The sequence below is a fragment of the Pelophylax lessonae genome (genome assembly GCF_965119305.1).
Source record: "Pelophylax lessonae genome assembly, chromosome: 8".
NCBI classification, from domain to species: domain Eukaryota; kingdom Metazoa; phylum Chordata; class Amphibia; order Anura; family Ranidae; genus Pelophylax; species Pelophylax lessonae.
The window spans coordinates 102210275-102236551 of record NC_138775.1 but is presented as its reverse complement, the minus strand read 5'-3'; the positions used below and the strand labels follow the sequence as shown (position 1 = coordinate 102236551).

General features: G+C 45.4%; 1 protein-coding gene across 2 annotated transcripts in view; it reads right to left on the bottom strand.

The window, feature by feature from the left end:
- Nucleotides 1-12787: 12787 nt before the first annotated feature.
- The window catches only part of TMEM184B (transmembrane protein 184B), a 329919-nt gene continuing 316429 nt past the window's right edge, over nucleotides 12788-26277 (bottom strand). Inside the window, exons 9-11 of one of the 2 annotated variants that reach the window (XM_082265516.1) lie at nucleotides 23108-23302; nucleotides 19662-19685; nucleotides 12788-13048 (exon numbers count right to left, since the gene is read on the bottom strand). In XM_082265516.1, the coding sequence (XP_082121642.1) occupies nucleotides 12810-13048; nucleotides 19662-19685; nucleotides 23108-23302 (458 nt within the window). In that variant the 3' untranslated portion in view covers nucleotides 12788-12809. The remainder of the gene's footprint in view (nucleotides 13049-19661; nucleotides 19686-23107; nucleotides 23303-26277) is intronic. The other variant, XM_082265517.1, reaches the window with a different exon arrangement.

Genomic DNA, 26277 nt, shown 5'->3' with positions numbered 1-26277 from the left:
TTATACTCCATTATATATATAATTTTTGAAGACCCCTCATCGTTGGGCCAGGTCTGTTATTCCATAACAGATGAAGGAATGGCAAGGATTAAAAACCCTCATGTTGCACTGTTTCATCTTCAAAAACAGGTTAGCTAGGATGGTTCTTGAAATTTTCACTTTAAAAAGATTATAAATGTCGCAACATGGCATAAGAATGAGAAGGAAACACACTGCTGCAGGCTTGTACATACTGGCATTTCTGATATAGGAGTGACAATTGTCTGAGTTATACACCACTTTAGGGGAAAAAAAAGGAAATCTTAAGATAAACTTGACAGCCATTTTAAAATGTCAAATGCCCTGCTTAAAAGGTAAAGTTCACCTTTTCATCCCAAAAAACCCTAGTTCCGACTGCACTCATCTGTTGTGATGGCATGTATGGAGCAGTGCACACATCCCTGTATGCAGGTATTACTCAGGTGTGCATGCTGCTGGATATTACAGCCTGTCATTGACTTTACCAGGCTATTGGAAGCACACTGCACCGCTGACTTACAGGACCCAATGCTGTACAGTCCTCTCGTGGCTGTGTTCATGTACCCTAAAGGCTTGACACCTTCTCTGCTCTGTTAACGGGGGCAAACATTTAAATGGTTAACAGGTATGCATTAATCACTTAACCTTAGGTGGACGTCATATGACATCCTGGAGTTTAAGTGGTGATATCTGAATGATGGCTGCAGCTACAGGCATCATCCAGATATCTTTTTTTTTTACCTGGCGATTCCCCCACAAGTAAGAGCCATCATAGTGTCCATTCAGCTGTTTGATGGCTTTTTACAGGCAGCGGGAGGGGAGCCAAAGCATGAAACTGGCGGTGGTTTACCATAGAGCTGGCCATGGACCAGATGGTCCCCAGCCATCTCTATGACCCTCAGAGGCTAAAGTGACGTCACAACGTCACTTCTGGCGCCGGCAGATGTAAACAGTTTTTTTTATCTCAGGCTTCACAACAGAGAGATGTGGGGACTTCTAGACCCCAGATCTAACCATAAAGAGGACCTGTCATGCCCTATTCCTATTACAAGGGATGTTTACATTCTTTGTAATAGGAACAAAAGTGATCAAAAAATAAAAAAATGAAAGTGTAAAAATTAAAATAAACCGTAAAGTCCTTCTCTCTGATGTTTGTTGATGGACACAGCTCCATATCTTTTGACTCTGGGGTTATGCTGCTCTCCATAGTAGGACTAGGTGGAAAAAAAACTTGACTACGCCCCCTAAGGCCATCCTAGGGGGGTAAACTTCCCATTTCCTGCTATAGGACTTCAGTTTGTAACAAGCAGTGTCAGAAGAATACATAACCCAACTCAATAGAGGGGTGGGTACTGTGTCCATCAATGAACATCGGAGAAAAGGATTTTATAGTAAGACAAAAATCCAGTTTTCCCTTTCATTCATGGACGGACACAGCTCCAAATCTTCTTCGACTCTGGGGACATTCCAAAGCAGTGTCAACATGAGGGGTGGGAAAAATACAGCAATGCACATAATTCCCAAAAAGGGCTAAACAGAGCCAATCAGGTAAACCAGGAGCTCAACCAGGAACAACTGGAGCTTACCATCCAGAAAGAATACACCCTCAAGAGGCTTTGGTAATGTATGCACAGACGGCCAGGTGGTCGTTTTGCAAACCTGAACCACTGACGCCTGATGACGGAAGGCCCAGGAGGCACTAAGCGCCCTTGTAGAATGCGCCTTAACAGGGAAAGGAGGATCCTGACCCTTAACCACTTGCCGACCGCCGCAAGTATATATACTGCGGCGGTCAGCCCCTCACAGGCAGAGTGACGTATATATACATCACGAGCCTGTGAGGCTCTGGGGAGCGAGCGTGCACCGCCGCGCGTGTGACCGGCGGACCCGATGTCCGCCGGTCACTCAGCGATCGTCGGGGGAGAGGGAGAAAGGCAGGCGGCTAGTGTAAACAAGCCGCCTGTCATTCTCCCCTGTGTAGAAACAATGATCATACGGTTCTACTATGTAGGACCGTTGATCATTGTTCCTACAGCTCAAGCCACAGCCAATCACAGTTAGAATCACGCCCCTAGGGACACACACAGCCCCTCCCTCTCAAATAGAGTTAACCCCTTCACTGCCAGTGTAATTTTACAGTAACAGTGCATATGTATAGCACTGATTACTGTAGAAATGTCACTGGTAACCCCAAAAGTGTCAAAAATGTCAGTCAAGGGTCCGATCTGTCCGCCGCAATGTCGCAGTACCGCAAAAAAAAAAAAAAAAAATCGCAGATCGCCGCCATTACGCGTTAAAAAAAAGAACAACAAAAATCTTTCCCTTTGTTAGTAAACGCGATAACTTTTGCGCAAACCAATCAAAATACGCTTTTTGCGATTTTTTTTACCCAACATATGTAGCATAAAACAAATTGGTCGAAAATGTTAAAAAATTTAGATTTTTACATTTTTTTTGGGGAATTTCATATAAAAAAAATGTGAAAAATATTTTTATTTTTGCAAAATTGATGCTTTTTTGTTTATAGCGCACGATCAAAAAAATCGCACAGGTGATCAAATACCACCAAAAGAAAGCTCTGTTTGTGGGAAAAAAAGGACGTCAAATTTGTTTAGGTACAGCGTCGCACGACTGCGCAATTGTCCGTTAAAGTCACACAGTGCCGAATTGCAAAATACCCCCTGGTCTTTGAGCAGCCAAATCCTCCGGGGCTTAAGTGGTTAATGGAATAGACTTGCTCCACCATCTGCCTGATCCATCTGGAAATGGTCACAGCCGATGTCGCCTTTCCCTCACGAGATCCATCCGTAAGGACAAACAAGGAATCTGATTTCTGAATTGCCTCTAGGTACACCATGATTACCCGAACCACATCCAGGGAATGTATAGGCAATTTCTTTAGGGTGCTTTGGCTTAGGGCACAAGGACGGCAACGCAATGTCTTCATATAAGTGGAAACCTGAGATGACCTTAGGAAGGAACGACTGACAGGGACCACAGCACCACTCTGTCCATTGTGAACCACCGGGTAAGGTGACCGACAAGGACAACGCAGCCAGTTCCGACACACTGTGTGCAGAAGTAATAGCCACCAAAAAGGCTACCTTCTGTGACAGAGTAAGCAGAGGAAGTTCACAAATATTTTCAAAAGGCGGTCTTTGAAGAACCGCCAGAACCAAACTGAAATCCCACGGAGGTACCAGAGACCTTACCGGAGGAGCCAAGTGGCGAACCCCCTTAATGAAAATGTGAACCAAAGAATTTATAGCCAACAGCCGTTGGAAAAAAAATGCCAAAGCAGAAATCTGACCCTTGATGGTGCCCAAAGCCAAAGGTTTATCTACACCTTGTTGTAGAAACTCCAGCAGACGGGACACCGAAAAGGAACGGGGAGAAACCTCTCCAAGACTCACACCAAAGAATGTACGCCCTTCAGACTGTATGATAAATCTTCCTAGAAGTAGATTTTCCAGCTTTTAACAGAGTAGGAATCACCAAATCCGACAAACATCTATCCTTCAGTATCTGGCTTTCAATAGCCAGGCCGTTAAATCCCGCGACCGTAAAAGCAGGATGGAAGATCGGTCCTTGAGACAAAAGATCTTCTCCAAGAGGGAGTGTCCAAGGAAAATCCGCTACCAGCCTTACAAGGCCTGCGTACCAAGACCGACAAGGCCAGTCTGGAGCCACCAGAATGACTGGAATCCCTTCTACCTCAATTCTGCACAGAAGCTGTAGTGGAGGAAAAGCGTAAATCAGACGATACTGACCCCAAGGGGCCACAAGAGCGTCAGCCAAAGGATCCTGAGATCTTGCCACAAACCTCTGAACATTCTGGTTGAGACGAGAGACCAACAGGTCCACAACGGGAGTCCCCCACCTGAGACATAGTTGTTTAAACACTTCTGGATGAAGAGCCCATTCTCCCGAACTCCGGGCCTGCTGACTGAGGTAATCCACTTGCCAATTTTCCACTCCTGGAATGTGCCCAGCAGAGAGGGCTGGAACATAACGTTCTGCCCACCTTAAAATGTAGGCAACTTTTTGTGCCCCCTTGATGATTGACATACGTCCGACCGGATACCCATGCAGACGATCCCATCCACTATCACCCGAATCTCCAGAATTCATAGCAACCACATTGTGCCAGGAGAGCTCTCCCCTGTGCACCCGACTTTGTGTACTCTGAGCGGTTGTCTGCCTTTCTTCTTGCTTGTGCGGCGCCGGCTGGACCGGCGCATACGCATATCGGACAGCTTACCTTCAGGCGGAAGAGCTTACCTGCGGATGTCACGGGTCAGAGGAGGCTGCCAGCTAGTGTTGTACGAGCGACCGCCGGGACTCCCTGGGGACACCAGGTATCGATCTGTCCTGCATGACTTCTATCTACACTTGTGAGTGATGTTTTAAATGGCTTTGCATTTATCTAATAAAACGGTGTTATGCTAGGGCGGCTGTGCACGCTTTCCTTTGTTTTTTTTATTGTACAGTTTTGGTCCATTACCCAGTGGAGGGTCAGGAGAGCTGCAACGCCCCACCATTTTATTACCACCGTCATTTTTGCTCAAAGGAACCCCCAGCCTGGAAACTCAAGTTTAGGATCTGCGCAAAGACTGGTAAAGTTTTTCTTTTTCTATATATTGGGAAATGAAGCGTCATTGATAGCGAGAGAGCCAGAAAAATCCCCTTGATGAAGGGATGCCACCACCATGCGAATGGACGCCATTCAAAATTTCTGAACCCTGTGACAGCAGATCCTGCACAGCCCCATAAAGGCCCTGCAGCCAATCCGGGGACAGGCGCAAATTGGAAGGAAAGTACCTTGCCAGGCGCAAGGACTGAAACTCTTGTAACCGGACCAAATCAACTCGTGGACCCATTTGTCTTGAATGAGCAAGGTCCACAGATTTGGAAAAAAGCGAAGACGTCCCCCCCACCCCAGATATGGTTGAGGGCGCCTGTTGGAGGCAGCATGCGTTTTTCATGTTCTAATATCAGATGTTTCTGGATGGTTGAAACCTGATTACACCTGGCCTGAAATGCCAGCAGAGCAAGGTATTCCTGAAAAGGTGTCATAAATTGGAACTCATATCCTCCCAGGATGTTCTCGCATAGGCCTCCTGTTGTGATGTATGGGGGTAGAGGAGCCTCAGATAAGATCTCCTGGGAAAGTTATACCAACATTAAAGGCCAAGTAGACAGTGGGTGTTTATATGGGTGGTGTCTGAGTGGACTTTAAAAGCAATCGCCAGCTAGAATTCTGTCCCTTGTGCGCTTGAGCTCAGCTGAAAGATATCGTACCCCCGAGGACGGATATGTAAAGAATTATCTGTGATTTTGTCTTATATGCGCTGTGGTATCCTTTCAGTGTTTTATGTTAGCATTTCTACTTTCTTTATAATATATTAGATCCTTGCTTATTTAAGTAGTGTGTTTATTTTTACTGCCAGCATTGTCATTGTACCCTCCATTAACCTTATCAGAGCTATTATAGGACTAGACAAGAGAATACATCTTTATAATAAATAGGGGAGATACAAAACCACTTCACATTTATTTCAGCGCCCCTTTAGGCAGAGGACTCCTCGTCTGAGGGACCAGTGGAACCCGCGTTTGACTTACCAGCCCAGGGTCTCTTGAAACCTTCCGCCAAGTTACGGGTGGAATTTTGTCCCTTGTTCTACGGGCCGCGGGGGCCGTTTGTGAGCCGAGAAGGAAGGACTACGTTTACGACGAGGCTCTGTACTCTTAGCAACCTGTGAAAGCAGAGTACCCTTACCTCCTGTAAGACCTTTAATGATTCCTTCCATAGAAGCACTGAACAGTCTCCTGCAAACAGTAGATCAGTCAGCACCTTTTTGGAAGCCTGGTCAGCAGACCAGTACTTCAACCAAATCATGCGGCGGAGGGTCACTGCAGTCACCGACACTCTGCCAGCCAACGGGCCACATCCAAGAATGCTTTACAGATGTACTTTAGCCCCTGTTTCAATTGATTCGCCAGCTCAGGAGGATGTTGACCCCCTTCCAGATCCTGGCGTAAGAGCTTTGCCCATTCCATTAGGGTCTGGGCTAGCAAACACCAGCCTCAAAATTTAACCCAACACGGTGAAAAGGTATCGGACCAGAGCCTCATCTTTCTTGTCCACAGGTTAAAAGACAGGGAATTTTCAGCTTGGCTGGCCTACGGGTGCCAAAGCGACACAGCACCAGCTGTGTCCTCCAATTTTAAAGTTTCCTGCACTGATACAACCTGTGAATCCACTAGCGCCTTTTCATGCACGGCCGTAGTGGAAGAGGAACCATCCTCATCATAAGAGCACTCAGGGTGCGTGGACACAGACCCAGTAGGTTGACGTGCGTCCACAGCGGCCGAATCCACCTCAGACTCTGAGGAGGCAGAGGATACAGGTGAGGGCGGCGGGCGCTTCTTGCTAGGCCGCTTTTGAAAAGTCATATCAACCTTTGATACAAGTGACTATAGGACAGCTGTCATGGCTGACCAGGGCAGACTGAGACCCAGAATGGGTCAGGTGGCGATACCTGCTCCAGGGACTCCATGGTTAGATTGGAGACCGCCCTAAAAAGCATGGAAAAACATTTTTTATTTTTTTAAACAAAAAAAACCCCCACACCCCGCTACCGCAGTGGGACTGCAAGACCCAGCGCACCAGTGACGCTGCTATAGCAGAAGAGGGAGTGGTTTACCCCCAGGGACTCTCCCCACCACCTATTCAGAGCTGGATACAGAGCGCCAAGCAGCTTGCCATGCTGCAATCAGAAAAGGAAGAGGAAGCGCAGTCACTGCCAGAAGAGGCCCACCGCCGCATCACTGCTCCACAGGCTACAAGAAAACAGCCGCCGCATTGACTACAAAGGTAAACTCCAAAAACATGGCTACTGGACTACACAAACATGGCTGCCGATGTTGTATACAGTCATCCACAACAAAATGGCAGTGCTACGTGCCACCCAGGATCCATACATGTACTTGTTGTCCACCAGCCGCAGGAGCATCAAAAAATTAGTCCTCCGCCTCCCTCCAGCCCATCACTATGACACCCCACACCCACAACAGCCCATGCACCCTGAGGGGGGAGGGTAGGTGAGGGCGACCAGGGGAACCCAGCTAGTGAGGGGTGGGGGGAAAGTATGAGGGAAGGAAGAGCACAAAAGGGCGCCTACCAACCTGAGGAAGGGCCCGCTTCCACCACAGTATTTCCCCAGAGGACAGGGGGGACACTATTCACCACACCTGGAAACCAAGCGGGCACCACTCCTGACAGTCCACTGCGCCATCTGGGAATGGGTGTGCTGCCGGCCAGAGGTACGCTGCGACTCTGGCCGTGACTATTATCGCGAACAGGGCTATGCGTCCTCGCGAGGTATTTCACTCGCCAGCCAGCCCCTGTCCAGTGGGGCTATGTCTCGGCCAACCTAGCACGGAGCGAATAGTTGGGTCACCCACGCTGGCCAGACTGAGAAGACCGTAAGGATCTAGGATATCCAGTGCGTTGCCCAGTCAAGCAGTTGATTGTCGTTCTCACAGTTCTCTGAACAGAAAATAAAGGAAGATTAAAATTCCATTTAAAAAGAGCAAAAAAGCCAGGACCGCAGATCCCAGCAGGGAACCAGGTCCTTACTCCTGATTAGTCAGAAAAAACAAGTCCGATAGCAGAAGTTGGAAGCTCTAGGGAGAGCCCTAGGGGGCATAATCAAGTTTTGTTTCCACCTAGTCCTACTCCTATGGAGAGCAGCATAACCCCAGAGTCAAAGAAGATATGGAGCTGTGTCTGTCAATGAAAGAAAAAAAAAAAAACTTTTTTTTTTTTAACTGCCCCTACCCCTACCCCTTAGTGCTGCCACGCAGAAGCCAATACATACGTAGGTCGCCCCCACATATGTAAACGACGTTTAAACCAAACATGTGCGGTATCGCCAAATGTTAGAGCAAGAGCAATGATTCTAAACTTGTAAAAAAAAAAGCATCCCCTATGGAGATTTTTATGTACTAAAATTTGGCGCCATTCCACAAGTGTGCACAATTTTAAAGTGTGACATGTTCGGTAGATATTTACTTGTGTAACATCTTTCACATTATACGAAAAAAAAATTTGGGTAAATATTGTTTTTTTAATTTGTCTTTTTTTATCGCGTTTAAAAAAATTGCTGCGCAAATACCGCGTGACATAAAAACTTGCAACGACTGCCATTTTATTCCCTAGGGTCTCCGCTAAAAAATACATATATAATGTTTGAGGGTTCGGAGTAGTTTTCTAGCAAAAAAAATATGATTTTTACATGTAGGAGAGGAATGCCAGAATTGGCTTGGGCTGGGAGAGGTTAAGTTGGCTTAAAGCGGAGTTCCGGCCACAAAAAAACATTTTCAATGAAAATACCCCCGGGATAGTCAGGGCTAGTACATTCCACAATGGATAGCCTTTGATCTGTCCCGGTTCGCACTTACCTTTTAGAATAAATACTTACCTTGAAAATTTCTTCTCCAGCGCTGCCATCTCGGATGTGGGCAGCTGAAGCCAGCGCGTCCTCTTCTGTGTCCTCTTCCGTGTCCTCTTCTCCCAGAATGCGCCTGCACCGGCCCCGCTTGTCACTTCCGGAGCACGATTTTTTTACTCCCTCTGCGGCCGCGGCCCGCGCCGTCACTTCCTCTTTGCATTTATTCCTGGGAGCTGAACGTCATCGCTCCCCGGATTCAATGCGCTTGCACCGGCCCTGCTCGTCACTTCCGGAGCACACGCGTCATCCCTCCACAGCTTCTGGGCATGCCCAGAAGCTGTTCAGCAGGGAATGAGGCGCCGCACCGGAAGTGACGAGCGGGGCCGGTGCAAGCGCATTGAATCCGGGGAGCGATGACGTTCAGCTCCCAGGAATAAATGCAAAGAGGAAGTGACGGCGCGGGCCGCGGCCGCAGAGGGAGTAAAAAAATCGTAATTATCCATTTCTTTTTCAGGTGACTAGAAGCAAGCGGATGGCCCAAAATCGACTATGTTGATTTTGTGGCCGGAACTCCGCTTTAAATTGGAGAAAAAAAATATTCAAACATTCAATGCAAAAAGTATATGTTCTGGCAAAGGTAATTCATTCTCGTGGGCTGCTACTTCACCCTTAAAACAAATGATGAAAACATCCACTGATGAAAGCAGCCATTCAATGGATCATATACCAGTTCTAGGCAGAGGTGTTTTAAGTACACTGGACTAGTGCAGGGATCTTCAACTGCGGCCCTACAGCTGTTGCGAACTACACATCCGATGAGGCATTATAAAACTGACATCCGCAAACATGACTAGGCATGATGGGAATTGTAGTTCCCAAACAAATGGAGGGCCATAGTTTGAAGACCCCTGAACTAGTGTCTCATAGAACAGAGAAGCTCCTTCTTCCCACAGCAGCCTTATTTGCAATAACAGTTGACAACAGATACAGGCTGTAAAAGTTTGACCACCCCAGTCAAATTACATTAATGATTTTAGTGAAACATTAACATAATCTTTGCAGCAAACAAACCTACACAACATATTTCTGGAAAAGCACAATTAAATCTGTACTTGCTGAACGCATTTATTTAAAAATCTTTGGGTGAATGCAAACAAACTATTTTGAGGTCTGATTCCAGAAAAGTTGGGCTTACCATGTTCTGTGATTGTTTGACCTTCCACATTTTATTTTTGCAATCTGTTTAATTCACAAAGCATATTTCATATGGTCTGTTACTTGCAAAGGATGTGTAATGTTTCACTTGAAAAAACTAAAAAAAACAATTTGACTGGGTGTCTAAAACTTTGTATGCAAGTCTTTTAAAATTTACCAGTAACCATATAGCGTTATTAATTCGGAATGTTGGGCTGCAATTAGGCTTATACAAACCACATTAGGGAACTGAAATCTGATAGGTTGCACTGGCTAACTGCGCTTAGGCTTTGCTCTTTGGACAGTCTTATTGAACAAGAATATGTCCTCAAGCTGTTGTTCTATATAGGGGATGCCACCTGGGTACAAAATAGGACCAAAATGTTATGTGGTGTAGAAAATTCCTTTAAGATCATTTAGTGGATGTAGTTCAAACAAGGTTATCAAATTTACCATGTGTACAGCCACGTCTGTTCAGTGCTGCTTTGTGTCTATGGCCAGGCAATGTTTCAGAAATGCGTCCTACCTTTATTAATAAACCCATCTGGCAATAATCGTCATATAAGCTGCAAGCTACATATCACATTAAAGAATGCTATATGCAGGATGGTCCCTGAGGCCAAAATACAAAGAAAAGCAAATAAAGCACTTCAAAAAAATGTCTCCATACATAAAGAGTCGAAAATATCAATCCTTATAAACCATCAAGTTATGCATAATTTAAAACCTATTACCCTACTTTCCAGTGATTTAAACAGTGTATAAAATTAGAAAAATAGACTACATGCCCCTGACCAATGTTCAACAAGACTAGTGTTAAACATTCTAGAATTATGATTTAGATTTTAGACCGAGTTCCCAAACCTAAAATCAAGCAATGGCTATTAAAGCAGGAATGATAATGAATCTATTTAAATGCAGGAACAAGAAACCAATGACAATGGTACTCTCACCTTGTTCACTTTTTCATTTTAATGGCGGATACCAAAAAGCTATGACTTATGAAATTTCCTACTGTTACAGTCTTTATAAAGAGAGCTCCCCCCCCCCCCCCATCAAATGACAAGAGGTCTGTAATCAGTGGGAGTATGAGCTTTGCCAATTGCAGCATTACATCAGACTATGGCTGACAGATTGCTACTCTCACATAGAGAGCAGTTGCTCTAAAGGCAGCGGTAGTAGAGCATCAACTGGATCTAAGGCTCCCTAAAAAAAAAAAGTAAGACACTTATGAATCATAGTTTTTGGGTAACCTCCATTGAAATTTCCATGCTGAAAATTCACAGGAAACCTTCTGTTTATGAATAAAAAGAAGGCTTTCTTTGATTGGCTAAGGTGGGTGGATAAAATCAAGAACTCCACCTCAGCTAAGCAGAGGAAGCCTTGTATTCATTCATGAAAATAGCAGCACTCAGCCCAACTATTTTATTTCAGGAAGACTCTATCCTGCTACTAGAACCCAGCGCTTTATACTGTATGTAGCTGATCTTACATACAGTCTTACACAGAGCTTATAGCATTTGTGAAGGAAAAACTTCATATGGACCAGTTTAGTTCAAATTAACTATTTAAAGTCAACTAAAGCTGGAGTTAGGCTGTAATTTAAATAATTCCTGAGGGAAATTTGAGGGTCATGACTGTTCTTAAAAAAGAATGCTGGCTGTTACACTGATTTTGTGGCTTCAGAACTTTCCTTAACCATTGACTTGGATACGTATGCAGATCTGGAAATTCTAAATACTTGTTCTAGGTTAGTGATCTAAAATATTGAAGAAAAAGGACCCACATACCAGCATGGCAATTTACAAAATGAGAAGGAAGCAATGACTGCTTCCATTATTCTTTCAGTTGTGTTTTTTTGTTTTTGTTTTTAGACTTCATCATAACCCCCCTCCAAGTTTTAGGTAATTTGGGGTATAACTTTATTCCTCCTACTAGGTCTCTGCTATAAGACCCTGACAGCCACTCCAAATGTCAACCAAAAGCAATTTTGCATGCAATTTTTAGTTAGTGTTAATTGGGGAATCCCTCTCTCAGCGCTATTGTGTTCTGCCAGCAGAACAAATTGATTACGGATAATGGCTATAGCCACTGGCAGTAATCCAACAGGCTGACTGCACTGAAGTCCATCAATGGATAGACTTTAGAACAACCAGCCTACCCATAGATAGATCAAATCTCAGCCCACCCCTGCTGAACCCATTGCGATTTGATCCATCTATGCCTTGCTTAGTCAAGCTTCTACATTTCCCTACATAGATTTGACATCTGTGGAAAATCTACCAGAAGGCAGGGTACTCAATGAGTCAAAATGGATTGAAAAGGGAAAATTCTCCTGCATAGACAAAAAGAAAACTGGGAAGACCCAGCAAGGGACTGAACACCGACCTGTTTCTGCCAAACAGGCGAAGAGCATTTTCACTTCAATGAACAAGCTGCTACTGAGCGAAGTACAAGGCTATTAAGAAACTTGCTGGCTAATAAATTCTGTACCAAGGGAAAATTACATGGCAAATATTAAAAATATTTGACAGCTCTAAAGGCCAGATGGTATGCATTATTGATAAACCACAGAGCACAAAGCAGCAATCAGACTATATGACAGATAACTGATCCGAATACGTAGGTTTGTTGCAGGCCATGGGTCATATTATACTGAACCCATTACAGATAAGAAATTGGCAATTCAGTTGCTGAGTGTTATTCCATTCTACCTCATACAAAAAAAATCATCTATCAGTGTTCACATGAGAAAAAAAAAAGAGCCCAAAACCTCACAACCAAATATAAATAAAAGTAAATCCTAAGTCCAGCATTTCAATAAGCAGTATTTTGCTTTAGAGTACAGCGATTACTGCTACATAATGTTATGAAATTGGCAGCAAGAAACAAGATCATGGAGAAAATGGTCAAATTGTACAAAAAGAAAAAAAGGATTAACCTGCAACAAACCTATTTTTCCAACATCTAGGATTCCTTCCTCTTTAGTTCATTTTGCACGGATAGTAAATGTACATATTGAGAATTTAAAAAGAATTATCTGTTCAGAATTTGGTTAAAAGAATGTGAAAATAGTCTTTCAGTCAAACTATTGTTATCTGTCTCTTCCTTTTTTAAAGTCAGGCTGTCTTTTCTCCTAGATTAGAATTCATCATCAGAGCTCAGGAGTAGAGTCTTCTCTGTATCACGAGCTCCTGACAGACTCTGAGAGCGAGAGATAATTTGTCCATTGCGCCAAGTTGTGCCCTGCTCCAAGGTGGATTGCTGTGTGTACTGCTGATAGGCTGGGGAGAAGTTATGGATGGCATCTTGAACGATATCATGAGGATTCATGGTCTCTTTCAGACTGCTGGAAATGCTCTTCATGGGGGCACAGCGCCCTACAAAGTAACACAAAGGACACTCAAAGTCTGATCCACACTTTAACTCTCAGAACTGAAAATATCATTATGCTGATACAATCCCACATATCTTGATTACAAAATTACACATATACCTATTGCATGGCAAAGGTAAACATGTTTTACTTTAAAAACCATACAGGGAAGAAGCTAAAGCAGAACTAATCTGGACCTGAGCACTACAAACCAAAAAATTAGATTTTTGACTTAAACCGTAAAATTAATTTCTCTGATGTTCATTGACGGACAACAGTCCTGATTCTTCTTAAGCCATTGGGTTATACTGCCTCCTACAGGAGTAGGACACTTGGCAGGAAAAAGCTTGACTACGCCTATGGGCAGTCCCAGGGGGTATACACCCAGTCTCAGCTATAGGCACTCAGTTTTATTACAAGCAGAGTCAGAAGAAAGCCAACTCCACAGAGGGGTGGGTGGTGTGTCAGTCAATGAACATCAGAGAAATTGATTTTATGGTAAGACAAAAATCCCATTTTCGCTTTCATTCATTGACAGACACAGCTCATGATTCTTCTTTACCATTGGGACGTCCCAAAGCAGTGTCAAACATAAGGGGTGGGAAACAGCAGAAAAAAAACTTCCAAAGGCTAACCATAGCCAACCAGGTAACATGGAGCTCAACAATAAACAACTGGAGCTCACCTGAAAAAAACAATACACCCTCAAAGAGAACCAGGTCCTCTAAACAGCAGCCAGCAAAACCTTGCAGCCAAAAGAAGCATCCGCAGATGCCAACACATCCACTTTACAAAAAACTGCGTAAAAGTGGTGGCTGCCTTGCAAACCTGCGTCACTAACGCTGGATGACGGAAAGCCCAGGAGACAATAAGCACCCTAGTAGAGTGCGCCTTGACAGGGTAAGGAGGAACCGGACCCTTGATGCAATAGGCCTGAACCATCGTCTGATCCATCTGGAAATGGTTGCAAAAGAAGCGAACAACCCTTTGCAAAGTCCGTCCATGAGCACAAAGAGCATGACTTCCTAAAAGACTCCATAGCTGTCAGGTGCCCCCTAATTGCCCGAACCACATCCAAAGAATACAAAGCAATTTCCTTCAGATGTTTAGGCCTAGGACACAGGGGAGGCCACACAATGTCTTTATTCAAATAACAGTCAGAGACCGCTTTAGGAAGGAATGACGGACAAAGGCAAAGCACCACCTTATCCTTGGGAATCACCATAAGGTGAAGGACAGAATAACGCCGCCAGTTCCGACACCGTGCCCACAGAGGTCATAGCCACCAAAGAAGGCCATCTCTACTGGGGCAATGAAGCAGGGAAACCTCCTAAATATTTTCAAAGGGAGGCTTCTGTAGAGCTGAAAGCACCACATTAGGATTCCAGGACAGCAACGGAGCCTGCTCTGAAGGAACCAAATGAAGAAAAAGGTACACACCAGGGAGTGTTTGGCCAAAGGTCTTTGGAAAAAGACTGCCAAAAACCGATATCTGGCCCTTGATGGTACTCAAGGCCAATTACTGCTCAACGCCCTGTTGAGAAGGTTAAGAACCTAACCACAGAGGAGGAGCGAGGATGAACCCCGAGAGACTCACAGTACGCAGTGTATGTCTTCCACATACGAGAGTATATCTTCCTAGAAATAGATTTCCTAGTTTTTAACAGTGTAGGAATCAATGCCTCAGACAAACCTCCATCCGTCAGCACCTGGCATTCAAGAGCCAAGCCATCAAAGCCAGCAACTGTAAAGCAGGATGGAAGATTGGTCCTTGGGATAGCAGATCCTCCCCGAGAGGAAGTCTCCAAGGAGCATCGGTGACCAGCCGTACCAGATTGGCGTACCAAGACCGGCGAGGCCAGTCTGGAGCCACTAGAATGACCAGAATCCCTGCTGCCTGGATCCTGCACAGGAGTCGTGGCAGAAGTTTTAGAGGCTGGAACGAACCTGTCATTCCACTTTAGAATGCCGGCTATTTACTGAGCCGCCAGGACAATTCTTGCGCCATCTTGGTGATTGATACAGACCACGGCCGTGGCATTGTCCGGATGAATTAGTGCCGTACACCCCTGAAGAAAAATTGTTCAATGAGCCAGACAAAGTCTGATTGCTTGGAGTTCCAGTACACTAATTGGTAGTCTGGGCTCTGCCAGATTTCAGACCCCCTGAGCACGTCTGTGCGGAGAACACCTTCCCACCCGGACAGGCTGGCATCCATGGTGATTGCTGTCTAGTACAGGGAGAGAAAGGATTTTCCCCTGTCAAAAGTGCCAGAGAACAAAGCCACCTCTAGAGACCGTGGATCCCATCCCATTTTACCAGAATCTCTTTAGCAGAGATCATGTGTGGAACTGTGTAAACAGACCGCCTCAAGGGTGGACACTAACAGGCTCAGCACCCGCATTCAAGTTCGGAGGGATGACCATCTGCTGAACAACAGAAGCTGAAGTGCCTCCTGCAAAGTCTGGAGTTTTTCCAGAGGAAGAAACACTCTGGCTGAGGCCGAGTCGTTGAGTCAGACCCAGATAGTCCAGTTTTTGTGGACAGAGACAAAGCAGACTCCTGAAGGTTCAGAATCCAACCAAACTCTATCAGAGTTTGCAGAGCAATCTCCAGTTGGCCATCAGAGCAGTGGGAGACTCTGCTCGCAGAAGAAGATTGTCCAGGTACCCCAGTACCGCAATCCCTCGCTGACACAAACAATGCCACCACCTGGGCCAACACTGTTATAAAGACCCGAGGAGTGAAGGCGAGACAAAGGTCAACACCAAACACCGATAATTCTCCCCGCCCACGGCAAAAACGAAGAGGAAGCGCTGGTAACCGACACATATTAGAATGTGCAGGTAGGCATCCCTTATGTCAATAGAAGCAAGAAGAAATCCCATAGGTAGGGACACCACTAATGTGTGAATGGACTCCATGTGGAACTTCTGTACTCGCACAAAGCAGTTTAAAATTTAGAACTCGCACAAAGAGGTCCAGAATTGGACGTACCATGCCTTCCGCCCTGGGGACTGTAAAGAGGTTTGAGTAAAAAAACCCTGAAAACATTCTGAAGTTGGAATCGGAATACCCTTGAAGTAACAAGTCTTGAACTGCCCTAAAGAGAAGTGCAGGTTGAAGGGGAAGAACCTTTCTGGAGGATAAGACCTAACTAGTTCTTGTAGCCTGACTGAATAACTTAGTGCACCCACTTGTCCTGTACCAGGGAGGTTCATAGATCTGGAAACCATCAAAGACGTCTCCTCAGCCCAGAAACGGGTGAGGGCGCCCCTGCATGCAGAGGCAGTCTTGCCCGCAGGTCTGGAAGAGCCCGTTCGTGGCTTGCCAGACCAGGTCCTCTTGGAACCTCTGGTGCAGGCCCTGACTTTTGAGCCCTTGTCTTGAGACCCTGAGAGACGAAAAGGCCTCTTATAAACAGAGGAGATTGACCTACGTCTACGGCGGGGCTCCTTGCCCTTGGTAGCCTGCAGAAGAAGAGTACTCTTCTGCCCTGCAAGACCCTTAACAATGTAATCCAAAGAAGCTCCAAACAGGTGATCCCCTACAAGGGGGAGATCAGATAAGGCCTACTTAGAAGTTTGGTCCGCAGACCAGCAATTCAGTCAGATAATACGCCGAAGGACCACTGCTGATACCGACAGCCTAGAAATCAAAGGAGGCACATCCAAAAACCAGCTCAGCAAAGACAGGGGGGAAGTGGTTTTCCCTCCAGGTCACGACATAAAAGTTTAACCCACTCGATCAGAGTTTGCGACACCAGGGCAATAGTAAATACCGGCCTAAGTGCTGAACCAGCCACAGTAAATATATGGTGGGCCAGAGCTTACGCCCTCCTATCAGCCAGATCTTAAAAGGCCGGGGACTCCTTAACCAGAATTAAGGTAGCTATATTTACCCTTTAAACCGGGAAGTCCACTACAGGTGGGACCGTCCACCTTTAACGCAGTCATCCTCATAGGGACACCGCAAGCAAAAAGCGCTTAGGAACCACTGCATTTTGGACAGCTCCACTGTTTTGTGGCAATGTTGTCAAAGTGAGCGGAAAAGGGAACCCTCTTGCCGCTTTGGAGGGCCTGTGGGTGCCAAAAAGGGACCGGAGCCTCCGACGCAACATCAGCCGCAACCTCCCATTTCAAAGTGTCAGGCGCTGACACGAACAGTGCATCCACCAGCGTCTTTTCATGCGTGGCTAGAGGAGCAGAGGAATCATCCTCACTACCTGAGCACTCAGGGTGCGTGAACGCAGACCCAGTAGGGTCGCTATATACCAAGCTCACCCTGAAAACATACCAATAGGGGGAGGCCGCCACTGCGATCCCGCAAAGGGGACGCCGACCAAGGGGTCCACAAATGGACCACCTACTGGACCCCTCAAAAAACAAGGGGGTCGTCCTCCATAGAAGGCATAATAGGAAATAGTTCCCTTAAAAGAGGCCACCCTGATAGTCCCGCAGCGCTAAAAGGGGCAGGTGCCCCACACAATAATGGCGGCAAGGCTGTCATTCATAAATGAAGTGCCCCCACAGTGCCACCCCTACAAAGGGAGAGGCCAAGTTGACCAAATGGCCTAGCAGGTTGCAGGCTAAATTTTGTGGAGGCCCAGCCGCAAGTGCAAGGATCCTTGGCCCGGCAGAAGTCCAAAAGAAAAGCAGGGGCTTCAGCTAGACGCACTGGGGCCATAGCCACCCCCCCCCAACGGAGGCACCCGACTCAGCCTCATGGCCTAGTAGACCGCAAAGCCGCAGCTTAAATTTTTGTGGGCGCTCAGCCGCAAGCCCCAGCGTAGCCTTCCACCCAGGGGCATTGGAGGGGAAGGCAGATGCCCAAACAGGAGGCAGTGGCCTCAGCCACTATCACAGGGGCCGCCTCACAAAGATTCCAATGAGTAGGCCGCAAAGCTGCGGCCTAAATTTTCAGCAGGACCTAGCCGCATGAGGCACATACCTGCGGATATTAAACCATCTACTCCCCCATCCCAACAACCCCTGCAGGGAGCCCAGAGGACATCCCTGCCCTAGTCACCAACCCCCAGGATGGTGACTAGGGTTCAACCCCCCCCCCCTCGTTGTGTGCCAGGAAAACCCGGTCAGCAGCAAATCCAACCAGCCCCCCCTTAAGAGCATGTGGCAATAGCCAGCTTATAACCTCACCCAGGGAGAGGGGGGGCGCTAAAGACCCATATTGACCCCTGACATTTTAGAGGGGCTGGGGGGGGAGGAGGGGGTCCCACCATCCCAGGGAGTGGCTCAAGTCCACCCCAAAACCCTCCAGTAAGAGGGGGACAGCTACTTACCACACTAGGAACAGGGTGGGCACTGCTCTGGACAGGACACAGCTCCATCGTAATGTGGGTGCTGTCGGCTAGGAGGAAACGCTGTGACTCAGACCGAAGCCAGATCGTATGCGTGAGTGGGTGTATACCCCCTGAGACTGTCCATCCGCATAGGTAAGCTTTTTCCTGCCTAGTGTCCTACTCCTGTAGGGGGCAGTATAAACCAATGGTTAAGAAGAATTAGGAGCTATGTCCATCAATGAACGAAAGAGAAATGCTATTTAATTAATTTTTAAAATTCAAAGCAAGCTGATTCATCCATGGCTCCAATGCTCCCTATTAATACCCTCCGGCTATGTTTCCTGATTGAGTAAATATTTAAAGTGCAGAAACCTAGACAACCTAATTTTTTTACTTTAGTCAATAACATATAAATTAAGATGGTTGTTCAAGCACTGTATATGTAAATACAAAAAGAAAAAAATTAAAGCAAAACTATATTAAACCCCTCCATCTTTCATCTTAATTAACCTGATGGCTTCTGGTAGCTGTTACCATGAATTTATCAAATACATTGTTGGCTACAAAAAACGCTCACTGGAATTTCATTTGGGCAGTTATTGAACAAAATTCAACTGACCCTTCTGTTCACCAAAGATTGCGTGACAAGCAATTGGGTTGCTCTTAGTGGAGTAATGGGTTTTGCAGCTGAGGTTTAATATTTTAGGACTTTGGGTACATTTTAGGACTTGAGTGGAGGCTGGTTGAGCAGGAAAGCAGAAGACAATAATTCTGACTACACCCAGTGAGCAGAAATTAAATAGGCAGCTTGAGTTTATTATTCTGTTTACCACTTTGCTTTGGCTGACCACTCTAAACATACTATACAGACGTAGTGGTCCAATTTCTACAGCAACTGCAGGTCTCAGCAAGCATAAATGTGTCTGAAAAACATTCTGCGCCAAAATAGGGCAAGGTAAATATCACATGTGCTAATATTTACTAAAACAGCATATAGTATAAGTTATCTGTGTATGTGATTACAGTCTGGGATCTACCTACAAAACCCAAAGAACACAGAAACCCAATGCCAAACAATGTCAGGCATCGTGCCTTGTATTTGTATAGTATGGCGGAGTCATGCAAAGAAAATGTTGAAGCACATTAAACTGGTGCGGAAGAGAAATGTGTTAAACATGAATATAAATGTTAATATTTGAAGTTCAGTTTGCTATAGGCTTAATGCACGATCATCAGCAAGGCGGCAAATAAGCCAAGCAATATGAGAAACTGCAGATGTAAATGGCTAGATAGGTGAAGCAGACAGGGCAATACCTACCATATGGACCGTAGGTTGGAACAGCTGCAGCAAATAACCAGGGCAAAAGCAAGGGAAAAAAAGAGAGAAAGGACAGATCAAGAAATATAGAGAGATTACACAGTGACCTGTAAGAAGCAGCATTCATAAATAGGAGGATCATATGTTGAGGAGTCATTCAAGTCAACAGCCACAGGTTCTCCCCAGCCGTGTGTGCTGTGAGATGAATCAACACCGTTTCTCCTCCAAAACACTTGCAAGGTATCAAACTCCCTGCAAACATTCTAGAAAATAAATACCTCACATATGCCATTGGATTAAAGAGACACAGCAGCTGAAACATTGAATTCCTCTAAGCTTGCAACTGGACCCAAATAATAATGCTGCTATATCAAAACATAATTCATCTACTAAATAATTAGCATATATTGGAGTTACAAAGTATCCTCTCAATTACATATAAAACAGAAAGGAGTTCCGGTTAATACTAATAACCCAAAATAATGTAAATACTCGTGCAATTGAAAAGCTAGATGTAAGAGGATTAGTTTTCATTACTGCTAAAAAGAATGTGAGACAAAATAGCTTGCTGTGACAAAAGAGAATACAAATAGAAAAAAAATCTGATAGCAACCACAAGGTGGCAAAAATCAGCCTTTAAAAAAAGCTGATCTGGACATATTTCAAGGAAACAAAACAGCTAATATTTCATGACACTATAATTTATTATTAACTAGATTTTATTTATAGGCCCAAAAACAGAAAAACCTTCTTGACTTTTCTTCCTACTCGATCACAAGATTAAGGAAGTACGGTATATGCAAATTGTACACCAGCTAGGCTGCCTTATTACAGGTACCTCCAATCCTTCACTTACATCACTCCTGTCCTTGTCCAATCTTTCCACTAACTTGTTGTTCGCATATAGTAGTGAACAACAATAGAATACACTTGATGACTACTTATGATATAAATGTAATCTACACTATTACCAAAAGTATCAGGACTCCTGCCTTTACACGCACATGAATGTTAATGGCATCCCAGTCTTAGACTGTAGGGTTCAATATTGAGTTGGCCCACCCTTTGCAGCTATAGCAGCTTCACCTCTTCTGGGAAGGCTGTCTGAAAGGTTTAGAAATGTGTCTCTGGGAATGTTTGACCATTCTACCAGAAGCGCATTTGTGAGGTCAGGCACTGATGTTGGACGAGAAGGCCTGGCTCTCTAGTCTGCTCTCTAATTGATCCCAAAGGTGTTATAATTGGGTTGAGGTCAGGACTCTGTGCAGACCAGTCAGGTTCCTCCACCCAAAACTCGCTCATCCATGTCTTTATGGACCTTGCTGTGTGCACTAGTCAAATTCATTTGGTGGGGGGGGGGGTGGGGGGATTGTGGTGTGAGGTTGTTTTCAGAGGTTGGGCTAATTTTATTGGAGAGGGAGGGGTTAATGTATGCCTGCTGCTTACTAACGTGTGTGGGGGGAGGTGACTGAGTGACACAGGGACAGATCGCATGTTCAGCTATGCTGAAAAACAATTCTGTTTTGCAGTTGCTAACAAAACATTCACAATGCCCCTGTTGGTGAAGGAAAGCATTATGAGATCCAACACCTAGTCAGTAGTTATGTTTCAAATAAATTAGCATTTCTGTACACAGGGTATTTTTTTTTTATAAACTGCTGTGCTGCTGCCTCTATCAACCTATATATAACACCAGTAGCAAACTAACACTAATATTGTGCTTCACATGTTAAAATAATTATAATATAACAGTGCAGCACTACTTCCATCTACAGTATCTCACAAAAGGGAGTACACCCCTCACATTTTTGTAAATATTTTGTTCTATCTTTTCATGTGACAACACTGAAGAAATGCGTAAGTGGAGTACTGGCTCAGCCTGCCAGTGCTCAGACCACATGCTGCACTACTGCATCAAATTGGTCTGCATGGCTGTTGTCCCAGAAGGAAGCCACTTCTAAAGATGATGCACAAGAAAGCCTGGAGTTTGCTGAAGACAAGCAGACTAAGGACATAGATGACTGGAACCATGTCCTGTGGTCTGATGAGACCAAGATAAACCTATTAGGTTCAGATGGTTTCCAGCATGTGTGGCGGCAACCAGGTGAGGAGTACAAAGACAAGTGTGTCTTGCCTACAGTCAAGCATGGTGGTGAGACTGTCATGGTCTGGGGCTACATGAGTGCTGCCGGCACTGGGGATCTACAGTTCATTGAGGGAACCATGAATGCCAACATATACTGTGACATACTGAAGCAGAGCATGATCCACTCCCTTGCGGAGACTGGGCCACAGGGCAGTATTCCAACATGAAAACGACCTCGAACACACCTCCTAACACTGCCTTGCTAAAGAAGCTGAGGGTAAAAGGTGATGGACTGGCCAAGCATTACTCCAATCTAAACCCTATTGAACATCTGTTGGGCATCCTAAAACGGAAGGTGGAGGAGCACAAGGTCTTTAACATCCACCAGCTTCGTGATATCACGGAGGAGTGGAAGAGGACTCCAGAGGAAACCTGTGAAGCTCTGGTGAACTCAATGCCCAAGAGGGTTAAGGCAGTGCTGGAAAATAATGGTGGCCACACAAAATATTGAGACTTTGGGCCCAATGTGGACGTATTCCCTTAGGAGTGTACTTGCTTCTGTTGCAAGCGGTTTAGACATTAATGGCTGTGTTGAGTTATTTTGAAAGGACAGCAAATTTACACTGTTACACAAGCTGTACACTCACTACTTTACATTGTAGCAAATGTAATTTCTTCAGTGTTGTCACATGAAAAGATATAATAAAATAGTTACAAAAAATGGAAGGGGTGTACTCACTTTGTAAGATACTGTTTATGAAATGAAAATATAATATAACACATATAAAATGTGTTGTGGAAAAACATAAAATGCTGAAGTCCAACTTCACAGTTGGACTTCAGCATTTTGTTTTTTCATAACACGTTGGATTATGTTTTCATTTGTATGGGGTAAGAGGACTGTTACAGAGAACCCCAGAGTAACTTGTCATGGATCTGAAGGGCTAAGACATTTTTTGAAAAGCAGCTCTTGCAGTTCTTTAGTTGTCGTTATGGAGGGCTCATTTTAATAGGGACTGCCACACATTAGTCATTCATAATACACATTGCAGCTTACTGGCTTTTTATTATTTCAGATCTCAAATCTATGCAATGTAATTCTGGATACTCATCCAAACCAAGCTGCCATTTTTGCAGAAAAGGAGAGATCCCAAAATTGTTTACAAGCATAGTAATCTTACAGGACATCGGTGGCCCTGGTCTGTGCATGAGTATAGCTGGTTGACAACATAGTTAGTATAGGGGGAGGTCAAGTAAAGTGACCAACTCTATAAGAGTAAATCAACTATGATAATACCTGTGAAATTCTTGAAATTCATTAGCATGTAATAAAAAATAAACATAGATATGCTGTACTCACCATGAGCATCAAGCCTTTTGTCTAAGTAAACTTTGTAAGTAAAAGCATAACGGAGAGCTATGGCTGCAAAGAACATCTCCACACAAATAATAAAATTCTGGTAGCCAGCAGCAACGGTGCCCTCACCCACAGTAACCTCAGCTGAATTGATTTTTGGGATAGCACCACATTTTTCTAGTATAGCCAATAGCATTCCTGTAAAACAGAAGGAGACAAATAAAGACTAATGTGTGCCAAGAATTACACAATGTGGCAAGACCTTATATTATGTATAATATTGCCCCTAAAGTGTCTAAGGAAAAACAAACCAAAAAACTATATATATATATATATATATATATATATATATATATATATATATATATTTATTTTTTCTTTATATTATACAGGATTTATATAGCGCCAACAGTTTGCACAGAGCACATATACACACTTAAAAAAAAAATAAAAGGAACACTGAAAACTCATCAGATCTCAATGGAGAAAAATATGCTGGATATTAGGGCTGCAACTAACAATTATTTTCATAATCAATTAATTGGCCGACTCCTGTCTACTGCTCTCTCTTCTCTTCTTTCACTTATTTTGTGACCTCTTCCCCTCCCCTTTCACATCCCCCGCCCCACTATATTCCCTCTTACCTTCCCTTCTACTCCCCCTTTTTTCCCCATTACCCTCCCTTCCCCCCCTTTTTTCCCCGAGGGTGTGGTGGGTGCCGTGCTGGGCTATGGATTCTCTTAAATTGATCTCCCTAAACGCCAAGGGGCTCAATATACCAGAAAAGTGGAAGGTTCTTCTTAATGAATTACACCGCTGCCGCGCGGACGTGGCTTTAATTCAAGAGACCCATTTCAGACACGATCGTCTTCCATTCCTCAAGAACCGGTTTTACCCATTCTCGTATCATGCCACCAATGCTGTTGCAAAGTCTAAAGGGGTCCCCATCTTGCTATCCGCCCGGGTGCCATGGACTTGTGAGGGTTCATTGCTAGACCCGGGGGAGGGTATATTTTTCTCAAGGGGTCGCTCGGCTCCTTCCTCCTTACCTTTGCGTGTCTATATGCCCCTAATTATGGGCAGGACTCCTTCATGGTGGGTGTCTTGGAGAAGCTCGCCGCGTTCCAGGTGGGCCAGTTGATCATGGGGGGGGGGGGGGGTACTTCAACATTCCTCTGGTCCCGACAGTTGATACCTCCTCTGGGGTGTCTTCGGTTCCACACGGGATTGGGAAACGGTTCTTGCAGGCGCTCCACACTGCCCAATTGGTGGATGACTGGGGTCTACAACATGGCAGTGAACGTGACTATTAATTTTTTTCACCACCCCATAAGACCTACTCTCGTATAGACTTTTTCCTCATACCGCACCGCCAATTGCACGTGGTACGCACTGCTGAGATCAATTCGATCACTTTTTCGGATCACGCGCTAATCTCTTTGACCTATAGCCTCTCGGAGGGTACAGGCGTGGGGACCAGGGTGTGGCGTCTTAGCGACTCCCTACTGCAAAATACAGAGGTACATGCCTGAGGTGCTCAGGGAGCTCACAGCTTACTTCCGTGAAAATACCACAGAGGACTGTAATCCTGGCATGATCTGGGAGGACCACAAAACCGTGGTTCGGGGCATCTTCATCAAGCATGATTCGCATCTTAAAAAGATCCGCTTACAGCTGTTGGAAAAGCTACTTGGTGATATTCACACTCTTGAAACCAGACACAAACATTCCTTGACCAGAGAGGCAGAGATGGAGCTGTTCTCCCTTCGCCAGAAGGTAAGAGACCTCCTTTTCGCAAAGGCGAAAGCGGATCTTCAAAGGTCTCGCCAGGCCTTTTACTCCTCTGGGGACAAATGTGGCTGCTTATTGGCGGCCTCTGTCCGAGCGCAGAGACTGGCAAACTACATCCCTCACGTCCGGTCGACCGGGGGCCAGAAGGTGGCACTGCCTAGACTGATCGCGGAGGAATTTAAGGCGTTCTATTCCAACCTTTATAATTTGCCTGCTTAGAGGGTTTCCCCGGCACAAATAGATGACTATGTAACAGCAGCTCTGTTTTTCCCAGGAGGAGAGGGAACAACTGGAAGCCCCGATATCTCTGTTGGAACTCCAGGGGGCACTGGGCTCGTTTAAAGAGGGCAAGGCTCCGGGCCTGGATGGCTTCACCCTCCCTTACTATACGACTTATTTTCAGACACTAGGCCCCCATTGGCTGGCCTGGCTTAACCTCCTGGGTTCTAACAAATCCGCCTTTGCTGCTGACTCGCTCCAAGCTCATATCTCCCTCATACCGAAGGAGGGGAAAGACCTGGCACTTTGTAGTAGCTACCGCCCGATATCGCTACTGAATGTGGACCTGAAAGTATTCTCGAAGATTATCGCGAATCGCCTTGGGCCTCTCTTGATGCGCCTGATTCATTTGGATCAGGCGGGGTTCATTCCAACTTGGGAGGTGCGTGACAACACCGCTAAGGTGCTTAATATCATATATCTAGCACGGACGTCCCACGTTCCTTGTGTTCTTCTGAACACAGATGCGGAAAAAGCTTTCGACCGCGTCAGCTGGCGGTTCATGACAGCCACGCTGCGGTCAATTGGTCTCGGAACCACCATGATGTTGTGGATTGGACAAATACTCTGGCCCTAACTCCCAAGTGAAATGTAATGGGGTACTTTCGGAATCCCTCTCTATCACCAACGGCACCCGCCAGGGGTGCCCACTTTCCCCACTGCTTTTCACGCTCTCTTTAGAACCTTTTATGTGCAGGGTTAGGGCCAACTCTGATATTGCGGGGGGCTGCAAATAGGGGAAATGGAATGTAAGGTCTCGGCCTATGCAGACGATATGATGTTTTCCCTCTCCAATCCGGTAATCTCTGCCCCCAATCTCCTTAAAGAACTGGAGCTTTACGGCGCCTGCTCCAACTTAAAGATTAACTACAGCAAATCGGAGGCTATAGGGGTAGCAATGACGCCTGCCCTCCTGGCTCAGGTGACATCGTCCCTGCCATTCCGCTGGACTCAAACAACGCTGACGTATCTGGGTACCCGCATAGCCCCAGAACTCTCTAAGCTATACGGCCTTAACTTCTCCCCGATGGAGACAGTGCGTCAGCTTCTCACGTCTTGGGCCGGGGGCTTTCACTCTTGGTTCGGGCGGTGCAATCTTATCA